Source organism: Tiliqua scincoides, chromosome 1 (assembly GCF_035046505.1).
Source record: "Tiliqua scincoides isolate rTilSci1 chromosome 1, rTilSci1.hap2, whole genome shotgun sequence".
In the NCBI taxonomy this organism is placed as follows: domain Eukaryota; kingdom Metazoa; phylum Chordata; class Lepidosauria; order Squamata; family Scincidae; genus Tiliqua; species Tiliqua scincoides.
In genome coordinates this window covers 239,580,908-239,597,165 of record NC_089821.1, presented here as the reverse complement: position 1 = coordinate 239,597,165, position 16,258 = coordinate 239,580,908, and the positions used below count along the sequence as shown (strand labels likewise).

The following is a 16,258-nucleotide window of genomic DNA, read 5'->3' as shown; positions in this document are numbered from 1 at the left end:
AGCAGGGGGTGCCTGCTGCAGAGACCAGCATCAATCCAGATGCCCCACATTTTCCCCTTCAGTTTTTACAGACACTCACACACACATTGACTCTCACTTAAACACCACCCCCTCAATGCACTTACTCTGAATTCAAGTTAGCGATAGTTGTTCTCCCAAAGCTATAGGGGTTGTTCTCTGGCAAGAAACAGATAAGGGAAACATGAAAAGCATGTACTTGAAATGATTTATTTATTTTGATGCCTTTTCTACTCTGTTTCTAATATAGAAATCCAAAGTGGTTTCTGATAAATAATGCACCAGAAAGTAAAAAAAGATATATTCATCAATGCTCAATTCTCTGAAATCTTCCATACCCTTCTGCTGGTGCTCAATCTTTCTTCTCCTGCAGCAATTATTCATTTACATACTTCTGTTTGAGGCTCCCCCAGAGATTCAAGTTCCAGCCTTGGTACTTTCTTCTGAATAACTTGTGATTGATTGAAAGCAACTACAATTCCTTGGAAAAGCCACATTGCTTAGTAATACTAAATGTAAAAAATATTTAGTAATACCAAATTCTCCACAACCACGACGAGAGGAACGAAAAATACATCTTGCACCAGTGGCCTGCCAAAGGGCCTTATCATACTCAGTATCATTCAGCATGGCCTAGAGGCACCTGCTGGTTAAGATGGAGTTTGGCTGGGAGGGGAGACAGAGTTAGAGCAGCAGTGGAAGCCAGATGGACACCTCTTTTTCCCCAATCACTGAACTCTGGCAGTTCATCACCAGGCATACAGAAAAACGGTTACAAAAGGAAGTCCAAACAAGAAGGCCAAAGACGGGGTACACAGAGCCTAAGTGGCTCAGTGGAAGGGTCCCTGCTTTGCATAGGTTCAGTCCCTGGCTTCTTCAGTCAGAGCTCGGAAAGATCCCATCTGAAACCCTGGAGAGCTGCCACTAGTCGATGTAGAGGGCACTACTCAGGATCCTTTGCTACAACAACGGAACAAAAGGAGGAATTTCCACAGTGATTCAATGCACAGCCTCTTCCAGTAATTCCTTGTGGGTCCTGAACTTGTATCCTGTAAATCTCAGTTATGTGCAAAGATTTTATTTTGTAAGTCCTGATCAAGAATATTCCCTGATGTCTTGTGGTGAGTATGGAGGAGCATACAAGAAGCGCGCTGCATTTGTTTCTCAAAGACACTCCTATTTCCTTTCTCTTTTACCGAGAACTAGTGTGTTTCTTTTCATGCTCACCCCTTTTGTTCCAAATCAGTACTCCTAGATTGTCCTGCTGTGTCATGACAAGCTGGTTGGGTCAGGATGGCACACTCCTCTCCTGAATGACCTAGACCAGTGGTTCTCACACATTTAGCATCGGGACTCACTTTTTAGATTAAGAATCTGTCAGGACCCACCAGAAGTGATGTCATGACCGGAAGTGACATCATCAAGCAGGAAAATTTTTAACAATTCTAGGCTGCAATCCTACCCATTGTTACCCAGGAGTAAGCCCCATTGACTATCATTGTTAAAAGAATATACAAAGTAGCTTGTTAAAAGTACGGGTCTGTCACATACCATGGTATTTCCTCATATGTCAGTCACATGTCAATCATGGTAGCATCGTTGAATATATTAAAAATAAAATATTGAAATGAATGGGAACCCACCTGACATTGGCTCACGACCCACCTAGTGGGTCCTGACCCACAGTTTGAGAAACACTGACCTAGACCTTTCAGCTAGCTCTAAAATGAGTGGGGCTCAGCACTGAGTGAGCATGTCTAATTCTTTTTCAGCAAGGCTAAGAGGAAAATGCTACCCACTCACCTAGCAGGTCCCCTGAGAAATTCACTGGCAGCACAATGCCCACAGAGAGGACACCCACGGCTACTAGCAGTCCTATGATGTGCCGCTGGAAGGAGAGGTAATGGACAGCATCGCCTCCGCACTTATCCCGGATCTCATCATCCCTGGAAAGGAACAGACAGGTTGTGAGGCACTTGCTAGCTAAGAGGCTATTTGGTCAAGTTGTGATAGTGCAGCCAACATTTCAGGGCAACATAACTTGAAGGCACTGTCATGAATAGGAGCTCCCCTTACTTGAGTCATGTCCTTTCCAAAAACAGGCAACTGTCCTTTGCAATTGGTTTTCAGTTTTTTTTAAAACTTCAGTTGGACAGGGTGGAGGACATATCCAACTGCCTACTCCCTGGGAGACTTGGAATGAGGCAGAGAAGGTAGGCAAAACTGCATCTCGTGGAAACAGCTGTATCCATAGATCTTCTATTTCTTCTCCTGTTTGATGTTTGGGAATTAATCTCTAGTTCCCACGTGTATGAGAGCTGGAGTCATTATTCCAGTTTTCATTCCCTTTAGCGCACTCCTCCTACTTCCTGTTCCATACGCCCAAAGAGTTTCATCATCTTGGAACAGGGAGTAGAGTACACTGCGTGCTTTGAAAATTATGGATGCAGGTGTCTGGAAGTGCTTTCACCAGGGTCTTAAACATGGACTGAGAGAAATTCACAATTATGCCTTCCTAGGACTGAATACATAGCAACGCCTTTACTTTTGGAGCACAAGAAAGGCAAAACAAATGAATAAATGCAGTTCAAGGCAGTAGAGAACAATGCAAAGATTACTATTTTTGAAGCACTCTGCCTCTATCAGTGTCTTCTCTGCCCATTTGCACAATGGGGATCCAGAGGTTCTCTTCTTTTCAGTCTCATCAAGGGAGGCTGGGATCTGTCCCTTTGAATGCGTTCACCTTGAGTAAAGGGAGGGGGTGGTGGCAACCTTTTCTTGGCTGGCAACCTCTAGACACCGAAATGCCAAACCCACCCCACAACAAATAGAGACACAACCCTGAAGAGCGAGAACTCTTGCCACCAGGACACCTCTGGCTGTTGGTGGCATCAAAGAGCTGGAATGAATGACCAACTGAATGGACATTGGATAACTTACTTTATCCTGAAGATGGCTGTCAACCAGGAGCAGAAGCCCTATGCAGAGGTAAAGGAATTCAAGTTAATCAGAATTCTTTCACTTCTATCCTATGTTATCAATACTGTCAGCCTACCCCAGAACTCCAGACTCACTAGGTTCTTCTTGCAAAGGAAGAACTGGAAAAAAAGGTATGGACCAGAATAGTCTTAATTTATTGTGAGGAGGTGGGGGTACTGCCAGCTCAGATAACCACCCAAGCTTGCAGTAGGGACCCCAAGTCCAGGTGAGGGGTTGCTTGGCCCTGTCCTGTTCAATAGCCTCCTGAAGCCAACAGGAGCCGCTGGTGGGTAAGAGGGCCAGGCTGGGATGGCAAGCTCTCGGCTGAGTTCTACTGAGTACAAATTGTCTCAACTAGAAAAAGTCAGGCAATTCAGCCCAGAAGGTTTGCAAACCCTCTACTAACAGTACCTTGTGGCAAGCCTCCCTTCTTGTACATCCCGGCTGGAAGGGCACTTGGGGCAGCCTTATTAACACCTCCAACATAAATTTGACATAAATTTCTCCCCCCCCCCATGAGGTGGGTGTCCTGAAGAGAGCTACATGTATGAAAAGGCAGACAAGTTCACCTGAGAAAAAGTCACAAGATATCCACTATAAGTCACTTTAAGTGGCAAAATAACAGTGCTCCCCCCATTCTGTCCCCTTTTATATACAGAAATGTACTGCCTCTGGACGTGGAGGTTTCATTCAAGTGTCATGGCCGACAGAATGGCTCTCATTGGTAGAGCTGAGCGGGCCAGTTTGGAGCAGCTCCTCTACTTCTCAGCCAGTCATCAAGGGCCTACAAGTGGTACTGTTAGAAATGAAAACAACCCTGTCCTGTTTTAATGCCAACTCACATTGTCTCTTTGGTCGAAGTCTACAGAGCTGGAGACAGAGGTGAGGCGCTCATAGCGATCGTGGCTGTCAGAATGCAAGGCAGATGCCACACTGGAATCATAATAGAGAAGACAGTCAGTCAGAGAAGACAGGTGCAGGGGAGGGAGGAGGCCAAGAATCCAGAAAGTCAGAGTGGTTAAGTCAGTTGGTCACAGGCAAGATGAAGAGAAAACATCCGTAGAGACCAGAGAGAAAAGCCAAAAGAGAAAGGCTGTTAGCAGAGATTGTCCCTTTCTTTCCTTAAACACCCCACTCTGGAGGCACCGCTCTGCAGTGGCAAACCCAACTCTCATGGAACCAAATAACTGGACTCCATTATGGTGGATGGAACCTTGGGATTGAAAATGGTTCTCTGTGGTGCTTACTGAGGGCTGCTTCATAAGTAGGGCTGGTGTGCGCACATTCTGCACTACAAAACAATAAAATGCAGTCCAAATTTAGTGCCAGAAAAAGATGAATTTTCCAGCCTGAGTAGATTATGCAAGTTTTTAAAAAATGATGCACATTTTCTCAATCTGGATAACTTTTATGGAGTAAAAAGTCCACCACAGGTTACAAGCTACGATGACTATATGCAGCCTCCAGGTTTTAGAGGTAGCTTATTTCTAAATGCCAGATGCCAGAGAGTGGCAACAGGATACAGGTATCCTGTTGTTTTGTATGCTCCCCTGAGGCAACTGGTGGGCCACTGAGAGATACAGGAAGCTCAAATAGATGGGCCCTTGACCTCATTCAGCAAATCTCTTCTTATGTTCTTCATCTACATTTAGTAAAAACAGCATAGCCATGGAATGAGGCAAAAGAGTTTTTTCAGTCACCTTTCTGGCTTTACAGATTTCAGCAGGCCCATTTTAACAGATGGCACTTTCTAAACTCCCACAGAACTGCAGCATACACACAGCCCTGTTCATAACTATGATATGGTTTCATTTACGTATGCTATTTATTTCTGTTGTCAGTCACCTTTGGCTCACTGTGAGGAAACAAAAGGTGGAACAAAAATGTTTAAGTAACTCAGGGCACAATCCTAACCTACTTTCCAGCACTGAGGTAAGGGCAATGCATCTCCAAGGTAAGGGAACAAACATTCCCTTACCTTGAGGAGGCCTATGTGACCATCCACCCAGCTGAGGATGCAGCTCATGCCCCATTGGCCAGTGCTGAGGATGCAGCTGGCCAATGAGCTGAGGCCGTGAGCTGAGGATGCAGCTCACGCCCCATTGGCCCACAGGTATGCCAGTGCTGGAAAGTTGGTTAGAATTTGGACCTAACTGTTACAATTTTTTACACAAATATGAAATTGCGCAGCAGCCTCCAAGTCTGTAGGCTTGTAGCTGCAAGGACACAATATTCCATACGATTCACACACAATACAGTTACTTTCCTAGATTGTCTTTGTGAAGGAAAAGGCAACTAAGAGTTAAATAAATCATCTCTTAGCTTGAAGTAATTTATATGTGAGGTTAAGTAACAGTCAAACCAGATGCTACTTCCTGTAAGAAATGAGGGCTAATGTGCTTCACATCTATTCAAGGACAACAGCAGTCAAATCAGGAGTGTGTGCGCGCGCACACTTGAATGAACAAACTTGAACCCAATTTCTGTCATAGTCTAAATCTGAATTTTCTTCATGTAGCTATCCCTCCCTCCTGCCCTGAAAACCAGCAACCTCTGCCCAGGGAAACTGGACTGGACTGCCCTGGACTGAAACTGTGACGGGGCAGAGGATTAAAAGAACCTCCCCCCACCCCACCACACACAGTACAGTTCCAATCCACAGGACACTCTTATCTGGCTGTTATTTACTGGACATAAAAAATAAGAAGCACACTAGTCCTAATCTTGTGCTTAAAAAATTGCCTGGTTTGACCCTAAAAGCAATACAACTTGTAAAGCACTTTATAGCTTGCAAAACGCCACTGGAAGATAATATATACAGGTATACCCCGATATCTGCTGATCCAATATCCACAGATCCCTGTGCACCCCCCCCCATTATCTTGATTTATTTTTATTACAATCATATGAGGCAATAATGTCTTGCTTTTACCAACACTATAAGCAGAACGTTTATAGCAAGACAAGCAGGCAGGTAGCCTGCAGCCTAGAATGCAGACCAAAAGTGATCATTAACTTCCTGCTTCCTGTTAACTACTGCTCTCAGTCTCCACATTAGTATGCAGGTCAGCTAGCTTGTTTCTGGTACAATTCCTTGATAGGGTTTTATTGTAGTTGCTTTCTTTACTCTGCTTAGGTTGGGCTCAAATTTGTAATCCAGGTCCTTCACAACTGTGTTTTGGCAACTGGGGTGAGAGCAGACAAGACAGAACTACTGCAAGAGTTGGTTTGGTGGTAAGGGCTTTTTCCTAGGTACTTTATAACTACGAAGATGTAATGCACAGGGGCCTGGGTAACTAGATGCAGGTGGGGAAATTGTTTAAAAAATAATTGTGGAATTATGAAAAAATGTCTCCCAACAAAAAAAAAAGTGTTAATCTTAAAAACTTAGAAGTACAAGAAACTAGCATGTGGGTGGCCAACCTGCAACTCAAGCATGAGTTTGTGGAACACCTGAGAAGAGCCATCTGGGTGTGCTTATGGCGTGGAGCCCACACGCCTGCCTGCTCTCTCAGTCTTTACAAGTAGTGCTAAAATGATGGTAAGCCCTACTTGGGGCTCCATATGTGCTGAAGTGTGCACAAGAGTGGCACTGCTGCAGCTCTGAAATATTTGGCACCATGATATGCTTGTCAAAAAGACTGTGCACCACTGAGTTAGAAAAATAAAGGCAGGACTCGCTTCATGCCCCAAGCACTTTTCAGATGGAGTGTCAAAGAGCCAACCTCTTCAATGCAGATTCTGTGCAACAGCAACTCTCATAGGCACCTATGTAATGGTAATGCTTCCAGATAAAAAGTGAGCACAGAGGGACAGTCCACAAGGTGGTGCCAAAGGACAGAATGTTGCCAGGCAGATTTCAGCAAGATGCTCAGCCCATGTGATGCAAGAAGTAGAAAGAGGTGATGTGGGTGTGGATTATAGTGGATCTGCCAGATCCCCAGTTCTGACTGAGAGTGAGGATGGACTCTCTGGCATGAGGCTGCCCTTTCTATTCCTAAATAAAAATCAGTGACCAATTCATAGTCAGGTGTGTATGTCCATGGATGTGTAGAGGGAGTGGATTAGGTAGTAAGGGATAAAGAGATGCACACACACTTCGGGGGGGACGGACCAGAATAAGTCAAAGCTTTTGAACTTCTGAACTGTACCAGTAAAGAGGCAGGCAGTGCAATATAGGGTAGGGTGCCCTAGGCTAATGGCATAGGCACTACCAGGCCTTAGCAGTGACTAGCCTGAGCAGTTATCTTTGCAGGACTCAGGGCTCTGCAACAGAGCCTGACTGTCTAACACCAGGCTGGCTCAGTTCTGGAACACATGAAGTTACCATAAAGAATGTCTTTGGACAAATTTAGAACTGCTTGCTCACTAGTAGCTTGAACTATGCGGTCCATTTTGCACAAGGTGACTTACAGAATATAGAGGAAACAGGAGGGAGTAAGAGTGGAAGACCTTAATAAGTGCAATATAGTGTAGTTTGAATGGCACAGGTTAGAAACAGTGTACACTGATCAAAGTGGATAGATTCAGAGCTCTGCCAGCCCACCAAAGGTTAGACCAGAAGCAAAAGAAGACAAGGAAAAAGGACTAAGGAAAGAAGGAAGGGAGCACCCTGAAAAAAAACTACAACGTACTATTCCCGCTCCTCTCGTTCCTGCTGCCAGCGCCGCTGCCTGAGATGAGAACAGAAAGAAAAAAAATGAAAAAGGGGAGCATGACAAGCAAACGAGAACTTTCAATAAGGTGCCAGGACCCTCCACTCTCCCTGGGTGGCCTTTCATGGTCTTGGAGAGGAACCCTTTTGTCACATCCAACCAGATGAAGAGAACGAGTTTCATTCTGTGACTGAAGATTGTGCAGTGCTGTACGCTGCTGAGAAATAGGATCCATCTCCTCTCAATGGAAGTTTCCCTACTCACTACAGTGTTGGATAAATCAGTTCTACATTCCCATTGTATCCGCTCTACTGCTAAGCAAAGTGTTGTTGCATGAACATCAGAGAACCGCATGCAGACATGATGCTACAGGTGGAGCCTCATTATTCAAGCACTTACATGGATGGCACATGGATGCACTATAGCAAATCAATTTAAAAAAACAAAGTTTCTTTGCTCCAGTGATTTAAAAACAGCCTTGGTGAGCTTTGTGATGTTAAGATAGAGTCATTAAGACGACAATCCAACAATCAGTTTCCCTCAAGATGCTTAGAAAGGAGCTTCACTCAGCCCCTCCCTTCACCAATGCAAAGTGCTCACCTTTCTTTCAGGTGCTCAGGGGGAAGGGAGGGGTCGCATGGAGAGAGAAGGATTGAGGGATTGTCAGCCAGCTACTCTCTCTCTCTCTCTCTCTCTCTCATTAACAAGGCTATTGTTAAAGGACTGTTCAGTTTTTTAAACTGATTTTAAAGGGGTGCATTTTTCCCCTTCTCCAGCACATTCCTTCTCATTTGCAGGGGCCATTTGTGTTGAGTCAAATTCCTGTATAAAAAACCTGTGTATAAATACACAGTATTTACTGGCCACAGTAACCCATGCCCTAGTGACAACTAGATTAGATTATTACAATGCGCTCTATGTGGGTCTGCCTTTGAAGACGGTCCGGAAATTACAACTAGTACAGAACGCGGCTGCTCGTGTGGTTGCTGGGGCACGTTGGTTTGACTCTGTCAAGCCGTTGCTCCGGTGGCTACACTGGCTGCTGGTTCTGTTCCGGGCCCAATTCAAGGTGCTAGTTTTGACTTTTAAAGCCCTTTACAGCTCAGGTCCGGGGTATTTGAGGGACCGCCTCCTTCCTTACAATCCTGCCTGGGCTCTTAGATCATCTGGGGGGGCCCTTTTGACTGTGCTGCCACCAAGAGAGGTGAGAAGGGCGGCGGCCAGGAAGAGGGCCTTCTCGGTGGTGGCCCCCGAACTTTGGAATACCCTCCCCTTAGAATTGAGAACTGCTCCCTCTTTGCTAACATTTCGGCATGGACTGAAGACCTTTTTATTTCAAAAAGCTTTTAATTGTTGACAGGCTGGCTGGCTGGCTTTCTTGCTTTTTATATGACAATCCACGGGGTTTGTTGTTTAGATTTTTAATTATTGCTAAATTGTTTTAATTATTGTCTTTAATGTTGTATTTTTAATTGCTGTAAGCCGCCTTGTGTGCCCTTTGGGCATAAAGGCGGGATATAAATTAAAATAATAATAATAATAATAATAATAATAATAATAATAATAATAATACGTAATAAATGGGCTGGACCAGTATTTATCTGACGCTTGGCTGAACAGCTGTTTTGAAATTTAAAGACACAAACTTCCAAACAAAATTTAAAATGCACAGCAATGGTGGTCACCTTCCCAAGACAATAAGGTTCTGGGTGCCTAACCCAACAGAAACACTCTTTACAGCCAACATGTTGATAATAGTTGGTGCCTTTAGGATCGCTATCACCTGAAGCTGAAATGAGGCCGATACCTGCATTTGTTCACATTCATCCCTTGTTGCAAGGCTCTCCTGCTTCCCCCCCATGCCTTTTTAAAAAAAAATTATTTTGATCTCCTGTACTTTGAAATACATACTGTAAACTCTTTGGAACGAAGATCCCATCTTTTCTGCTTATGCTACTTTGCGAAATGACACATTTGCTGATGTCGCTATTAATAGGTAAGAGGCAACCTTTGTTCCATTTTTCTCCAATATATCCCCCTTCCTGGCTTATGCCTTCTTATAAAGGTCTCTCTGCCATGGGAAGGAAACTACAAGGAAGAATTTTCCTGGGAGTTTGTGTTCTAGATGCTCCTGGCCTGCATCATGCTGCCACCTTCACCAGCATCACATGTTCATCTTCTGCTCACAATACCAGAAAGCAACACAGACAGATGCACACACATGCCGGTGGTGCACATAAGTGGATATGGAGTACTGGCAAAAGGCTTAGCAGTGGAATAGAGAGACACACGAAGGCCCCAATCCTATCCAACTTCCCAATGTTGATGCAGTCATGCCAATGAGGCATGCGCTGCATCCTGTGCTGGGGGAGCAGACACAGAAGCCTCCTCCAGGTTAGGGAGCATTTGTTCTCTTACCTCTAGGCTGCACCGGCACTGGAAAGTTGGATAGGATTGGGCCTTAAGGCATGCACTTTCATAGTGTTGTTGGATGTTGTTATCAGAATGCTCTTAAGGGGACAAGGCTTCATATTTCAAAGATGTCAAGTCAGGCCTGCACAGGAGAATCATCATAGAACCCCTTGGAGGAGCACAGATGGTTCCAGGACCTGGCGCTGTCAGGCAAAACATCCATATTTGACATGATAGAGGTGGGACCTAACAACCAAGAAGTCCCTCATGCTGTTTCTGGCCTTCCAAAGTGCCTCATGAAAAATGAAAAGTGGTGCTGCCACTGGGGCAGTGACCCTGATCCTGCCGCCCCCCCCCCCCCGAGACATAGTTCTAACAGTGTTCTTGACCAAGGGAAAGTCTGCACATACCTGAGGCATTCTGTTTAATTGTACTTCAAGTTGGTTTCTTTAAGAAAAGGAGGGGGGTATGGCTACAAATGTGAGTGGGTTACATGAACATGATTAAAAGTAGGGTTACAAGATCAACAGTACCTGCAAGAGGTATTTTTGTACCTTCACTTACACCACTGATTTTAAAATCTTCTCTCTCTCTCTCTCCCTCTCTCTCTGTCTTCAGGCACAACTGTCCAGCTAGGAAAATCTCAGTTCTTTCTACTGGACGAACCAGTTCTGCTAGTCTTGTATCTTTCCTGGCAGAGGAATTTATTTCCCTTGTGCTAGAAGCATACTCTGGTTCATCAAGCATCCTGGTTTCCTTCTCATCTCGTTGTGGCAACTGTTCTGGAAACTGAACCTCTCTCAGGGGTTCTAGATGGACCTTGCAGATTTAACCTCTTGCCCTACATTACAGAAAGATGAATGCACAGCTTGAAACAGGTTTATCCTTATTTCTAGGCAAGCATGTAGACATTGGTATGGCAGCATAATTATTTCCATTTTGGAAATGGTCAATGGGAACAAAGAAAACCTTGAAAGTCTCTGAATGAACTTCAATTTTAATGGAAAGTCCATTCGGTCACACTGGCACTTTATGTCCATCATAGCCCTTTCCAATCTATAGACAACAGGATGACTCCCTTTCTCTAATAAGAATAAACATAGGGGAACTTGCTTTCAGGAGCTGGGAAGAAATCAACATGCGCAATTATTTCAGCATGTATTGTGACCCTATAGCAGGGGTTCTTAGCCTGTGGGGCTAAGAACTTGTAGAGGGTGCATAAAGGGGGGGACCAGGGAACGTGTGAGATGCTCTCAGAATTAAGACAAATATTGCCTGGATTCACATTGTTTTTGACTTGTCAAGGACATTTTTTTTAATTGAATATGGGTACAGGAACCAAATATACATGGGTTAAAGGTAATACAAAGGGAAAAAACATTGGGAATTCGCAGAACTGTAGTTATTACCATTTTAAATCACCATCAGAAAAAATTACTACTTTCCTCCATTCTATAATGTCAATACCAATTTAACAAAACTTTCAAACTAAACTAGTCTATAGTTGTCATGAACACTCATATATTTACGTTCATCTATTTTGATTTTACTTGAATGACTTATAATCGTTTATCTATCCATTTGTAAAACGGATTCCATAATTGCTGTATTATTTCTATCTTACCATCCTTCAATCTTTCAGTTAAGACATCTATTTCAATAATTTCATAAAATTTCTTAATCCACATATCTATAATGGGAATTTCTGAGCTTTTCCACATCTGAGCATAGATTAATCTTGCTGCAATAATTGTATACAACAGAATATGTCTTGTAACATTGTTACAGCTTTCAGGAAAAATATTCAATAGGAATATCTCTGGCTCACAGGGTATAACACATTTAAACATAATTTGAATATTCATATGTACTTTTCTCCAGAATTCTTTTGCCTTAGAACAGAGCCACCACATATGGTAAAAAGATCCCTTCGCCTCCTTACACTTCCAGCATCTATTACATGTACCAGGATACATTTTTGCAAGCCTGTCTGGAGGTAGGTACCATCTATAAAAGATTTTATAGATATTCTTTCATTGTTGTTGCTTAGATTATCTTCATATTTCTTTTCCAAATCTGTTCCCAATTGTTCATTGTTATATTATGTCCAATATCTTTGCCGACAGGATCATCACCTCTTTTACCGACTCATCTTCCACTTTCATGTTTAACAAATATTGGTACATCTTCTTAATATAGTGTTCCTCATTTGATAAGAATATTTTATCAAATTCTGTCTCCAATGGGTAGATTCCTTCTTTTTTTTTTTTATCTTCCATCCATCTTGTTTTAACTTGTAATTCTGTCAGCCAATCCAATTTAATCCCTTTCTCCAATAACTCTTCTTTTGAATAAAGATCTGCTTTATCGTCTAATAAGTTGTCATATCTCTTATTTTGTGATTCCCGTATCCACATTGGCTTTGTATTAATTTCTAGTGGTTTGACCCATCTCGGGATTTTCCCATTATATCTTATTTGTTCCCAAGCAAATAACAGTGCCCTTTTTTATCAAATGTTGTTTAAAGTAACTGGTATTTAGCTTTATCATAAATCATAAAGGCATAGGGACCAATCTGCAAATCATGTAATTCTAGTTTCAACTCTCTAGATTTTTCCAATTCTGCCCAGTCTTTTATCCAGTTCATTGCTGCTGCATAATAATAAATTTCCCAATTAGGCATTCCAAGGCCAGCTCGCTCTTTAGCATCTTGCAATAGTTTCATCTTCACTCTTGCTTTTTATCCTTGCCAAATAAAGTTGGCCATAACTGTATTCAATTCTTGGAAAAATTATTTCTTTAATATCACTGGAATTGTCTGGAATAAAAATAGTATTTTCGGTAACGTTTGTTTTTATTGTTGCTATTCTCCCCAACAACGATAAGTTCAATCTATTCCATCTGTTTAAGTTATTCTTAATCTCCATTAACTTTAAATAGTTATTTTCCATCAATGCACTGGGTTTATCTGTTAAGATAATACCCAGATATTTAACTTTATTTGTAACAATAATACCAAATTCTTGTATTTGCTGTTTCTCTTGTTTTCTAATGTTTTTCACTAGTAGTTTCGTTTTATCATAATTTATCTTCAGTCCTGCCATTTCTCCATATTCTGTCAAGTTATCTATCAAATATTTTAAGGACTGCTTTGGATCCTCAAGAATGAAAGTAAGATCATCTGCATATGCCTGAGGGCCAGAGAGGTTGAATGAATGAGCCCATTCATTCATTTATTCACTCATCTAAGTTCCATCTCTAATTTATTTAAATTTTATATTCAAATTTTTTTCCAGCCCTCAACACCACTCCAGATATTTGATGTGGCCCTCTGGCCAAAAAGTTTGAAGACCCCTGTCTTATACCAAAGAACTCACTGGATTTGCTGTTGGAATATAATAAATCGTGGTTTGTTGAAATAAATCATGGTTTGTTGAACTGCCTGAACTGAGCCACCGTAGAAATCGTTTTGCTCCACACTGAGCTCCCCGGAGGAAAGGGGGGGGTATCAATGTCGCAGAACAAATAGAGTTGCAGTCATTTTATATTGCCATTGTAAGAGTCAAGCAGCTCAAGTTTCCTGGTCGCTCACTTCACTCTCCAGCCAGCATCATTTGTAGTGTTTGCAGCAGCTTGCAAGAACTGCCAGATGCAGTACTGTCTTACTCACAAGGATACCAATACACCATTTCCAAAACACCAGTAAAGTTTTCCCGATTGGTGCCACTCAACTTTTATTAAAGAAGGCAAGTTCATCCTTTTATTTTCAAATTATCACAGTGTACAAGTTGTCTCAAAGCCCAATACAAAAGCGCTCAGACTACAGAAGGAAGAAAGCTGCTTCTGACACTGCTTGCATGTAGCACAGTGAGGGGTGGTGTGGCGTGGGGGAGCAAGGGCAAGCAGGAAAGCCAGCAATTCCTGTCACTGTAGCTGTGCTGGTTCCTTTAGCACCTCATCATCAGTGAGGTCTTGGTTAGGGAAGAGGCATTTGCCTTTTCTTGCTATGTCTCTCCCAGTTTGTCAGGTCCAATCTCACGGCTATCAACCAAAATAATTTTACATGTTCCACAAATAACTTCTACAGATGTGCATGGACAGACATGTTATGTGGTCTCAACGTGGCGCTATAAGGTTAGCTTAACTTTCTGTTTGAAAAAAACCTTGGCAGTTTGCTCTCCCAGAACAAATGGAACGATAGAGATAATCATGAAAGGGAATTTCTACACTCTTGGGAGTAGAACCATGTTCAGGATAAAGCACCAACGTACAAGGATGCACCCAAGATTACATATTTAGAGAGGACATGAGACATTTGTTGTCCCCCCAAAACAAGTTCCTGGAGATTAGATCACAGAAGGCTGCAATCATATCATCTGAGAGATTCCATGGTCCGTGATTCAACAGGTTTAGGCAGGGGCTGGGTCTAAAGCATCAGGATATAGAAGTTTTTTTCCCCTTATCTTCTCAAGATTCTCAGTTCTTTTTAGGGGGCTTGGAAGTTGATGAAAGCACAGATCTGATGAAAGTACCAGATTGATAAAAGTACCAATGGTTTCATGTCCTTGGTCAAAAAAGTCACTAGGAATGGGAAGCACTTCTATGTGGCTCAGCACAGGTAGATTTTGCCAAGGGACATTAAATAAGAGAGAGAGAGAGAGAGAGAGAGAGAGAGAGAGAGAGAAAATATGGAGGTCAACCTGACCACCTTAATGTAGATGGCTGCACCAGCTCTGGGGGTAGACTAAGGCCCAAATCCTAACCCACTTTCCAGGACTGGCAAAGTGGTGCCAATGGGACGTGTGCTGCATCCTGCAGTTGGGAGTCATTCACAGAGCCTCCTCAAAGTAAGGGAATGTTTGTTCCCTTACCTCAGAGCTGCATTGCCCTTATGTCAGTGCTGGAAAATGGGTTAGGACTGCACCCAAAGAGTGGGTGCACATCTCTTTGATACTACTTGCCACCAATTTTCAGATGTTTCCCTCTTAGAGTCAATTTTAACCTGCTCTTCATGACCTCTGAAGTTCTTAATGCTCAAAGTTCCTAGGCTTTTGGGTTTGTTCTAGTCACACTTGACAACTAGAGCCTGTAACGGTGCTTGTCAAACTTAACCAAGGAAAGCCCTTAAAAACTGCACGATCTTTCGAGGGAAATATACAATTCTTAGGAGCTGTCCTCAATTTCAAAATATTCCCATTCCCTAGAACAAGGGTGTCCAAACTTTTTGGCAGGAGGGTCAAACTTTGTGTTGGGGACCAGGGAAAAAAAGAATCAATTTACATTTAAAATTTGAATAAATTTACATAAATTTTACAAAAATGAATATATTAGAGATTGAACTTGTATGAATGAATGAAGATCTCGTGATCACTCAAGCCCTATAAAAGACTTTGGGCAAATCAAGGTTGAACTTGCCTTTGCTGCAGCTACTGCTTCACAGACGTGAAATAGAAAACAGTGGAGGCAGCACTTCGCCCACAGCTTGCGCAAGAGCTCAAACAGTCGGCCCATGCGTTGAGAGTAGTCCTGTAGGGCCAGTGCGGGTTTCAGCAAGTCTCCGGAGGGCCAGAGGCTCAATTGGAGACTGGGGCTCCCTGTAGGCCAGTTTAGGGGTCCCTGAGGGGTTTGGGCAACCCTGCCCTAGAGCAACCCTTAGCTTTACAAGCAGTGGTGTACCCAGGGTATTGGATACTCAGGGATGGGTGATTCCCACTCTCTTGCCCTTGGACACTTGAAGCTATGGGTAGACCTGGCAGAGTCCAAAGTTACTGGCCATGAAGCAAAGGGTAGACTTTGCCCCCTGCTTCATGATAACCTGGGTGAGGTCCGATCTACCTGAAATTCAAAGCAACAGGTTGCCCTGGGCTTGCCATTGAGCTCTGGAACACCTGATGGGAAGGAATATGCCAGCCAGCAGCTGAAGCAACAGGCACCCAACACTGGCACCCTCTTATTGCTGGCATCCTGGGTGGACAACGTCCCCATCCACCCTTGGTAAACCACTATCTACAAGGCTCTGTGGAACACACTGACTTTTACCAACTTCTCCTTTCCCCAAAGACAATAATTGGCTTACACAAAATCTACAGCATTTCAAAAAGTTATCTATTCCATTTTAATAGGAAGTCTGTGGATTTCATGTCAGGCTGACCTTCATTTAGAAAGTATCTGTCTCTCGTTCTATAAAAAACACA

At 43.0% G+C, this 16,258-nt stretch overlaps 1 protein-coding gene across 4 annotated transcripts in view; it reads right to left on the bottom strand.

Annotated features, from left to right (window-relative positions):
• Nucleotides 1-16,258, bottom strand: part of TMEM63B (transmembrane protein 63B) — an 88,033-nt gene that overhangs the window by 21,688 nt on the left and 50,087 nt on the right. For 2 of the 4 annotated variants that reach the window (XM_066618603.1, XM_066618602.1), the window contains exons 4-8: nt 7,632-7,666; nt 3,840-3,930; nt 2,959-2,996; nt 1,822-1,964; nt 126-177 (exon numbers count right to left, since the gene is read on the bottom strand). In XM_066618603.1, coding sequence (XP_066474700.1) covers nt 126-177; nt 1,822-1,964; nt 2,959-2,996; nt 3,840-3,930; nt 7,632-7,666 — 359 coding nt within the window. Of the gene's footprint in view, nt 1-125; nt 178-1,821; nt 1,965-2,958; nt 2,997-3,839; nt 3,931-7,631; nt 7,671-16,258 lie in introns of all 4 variants that reach the window. The other 2 variants (XM_066618605.1, XM_066618604.1) reach the window with 2 other exon arrangements.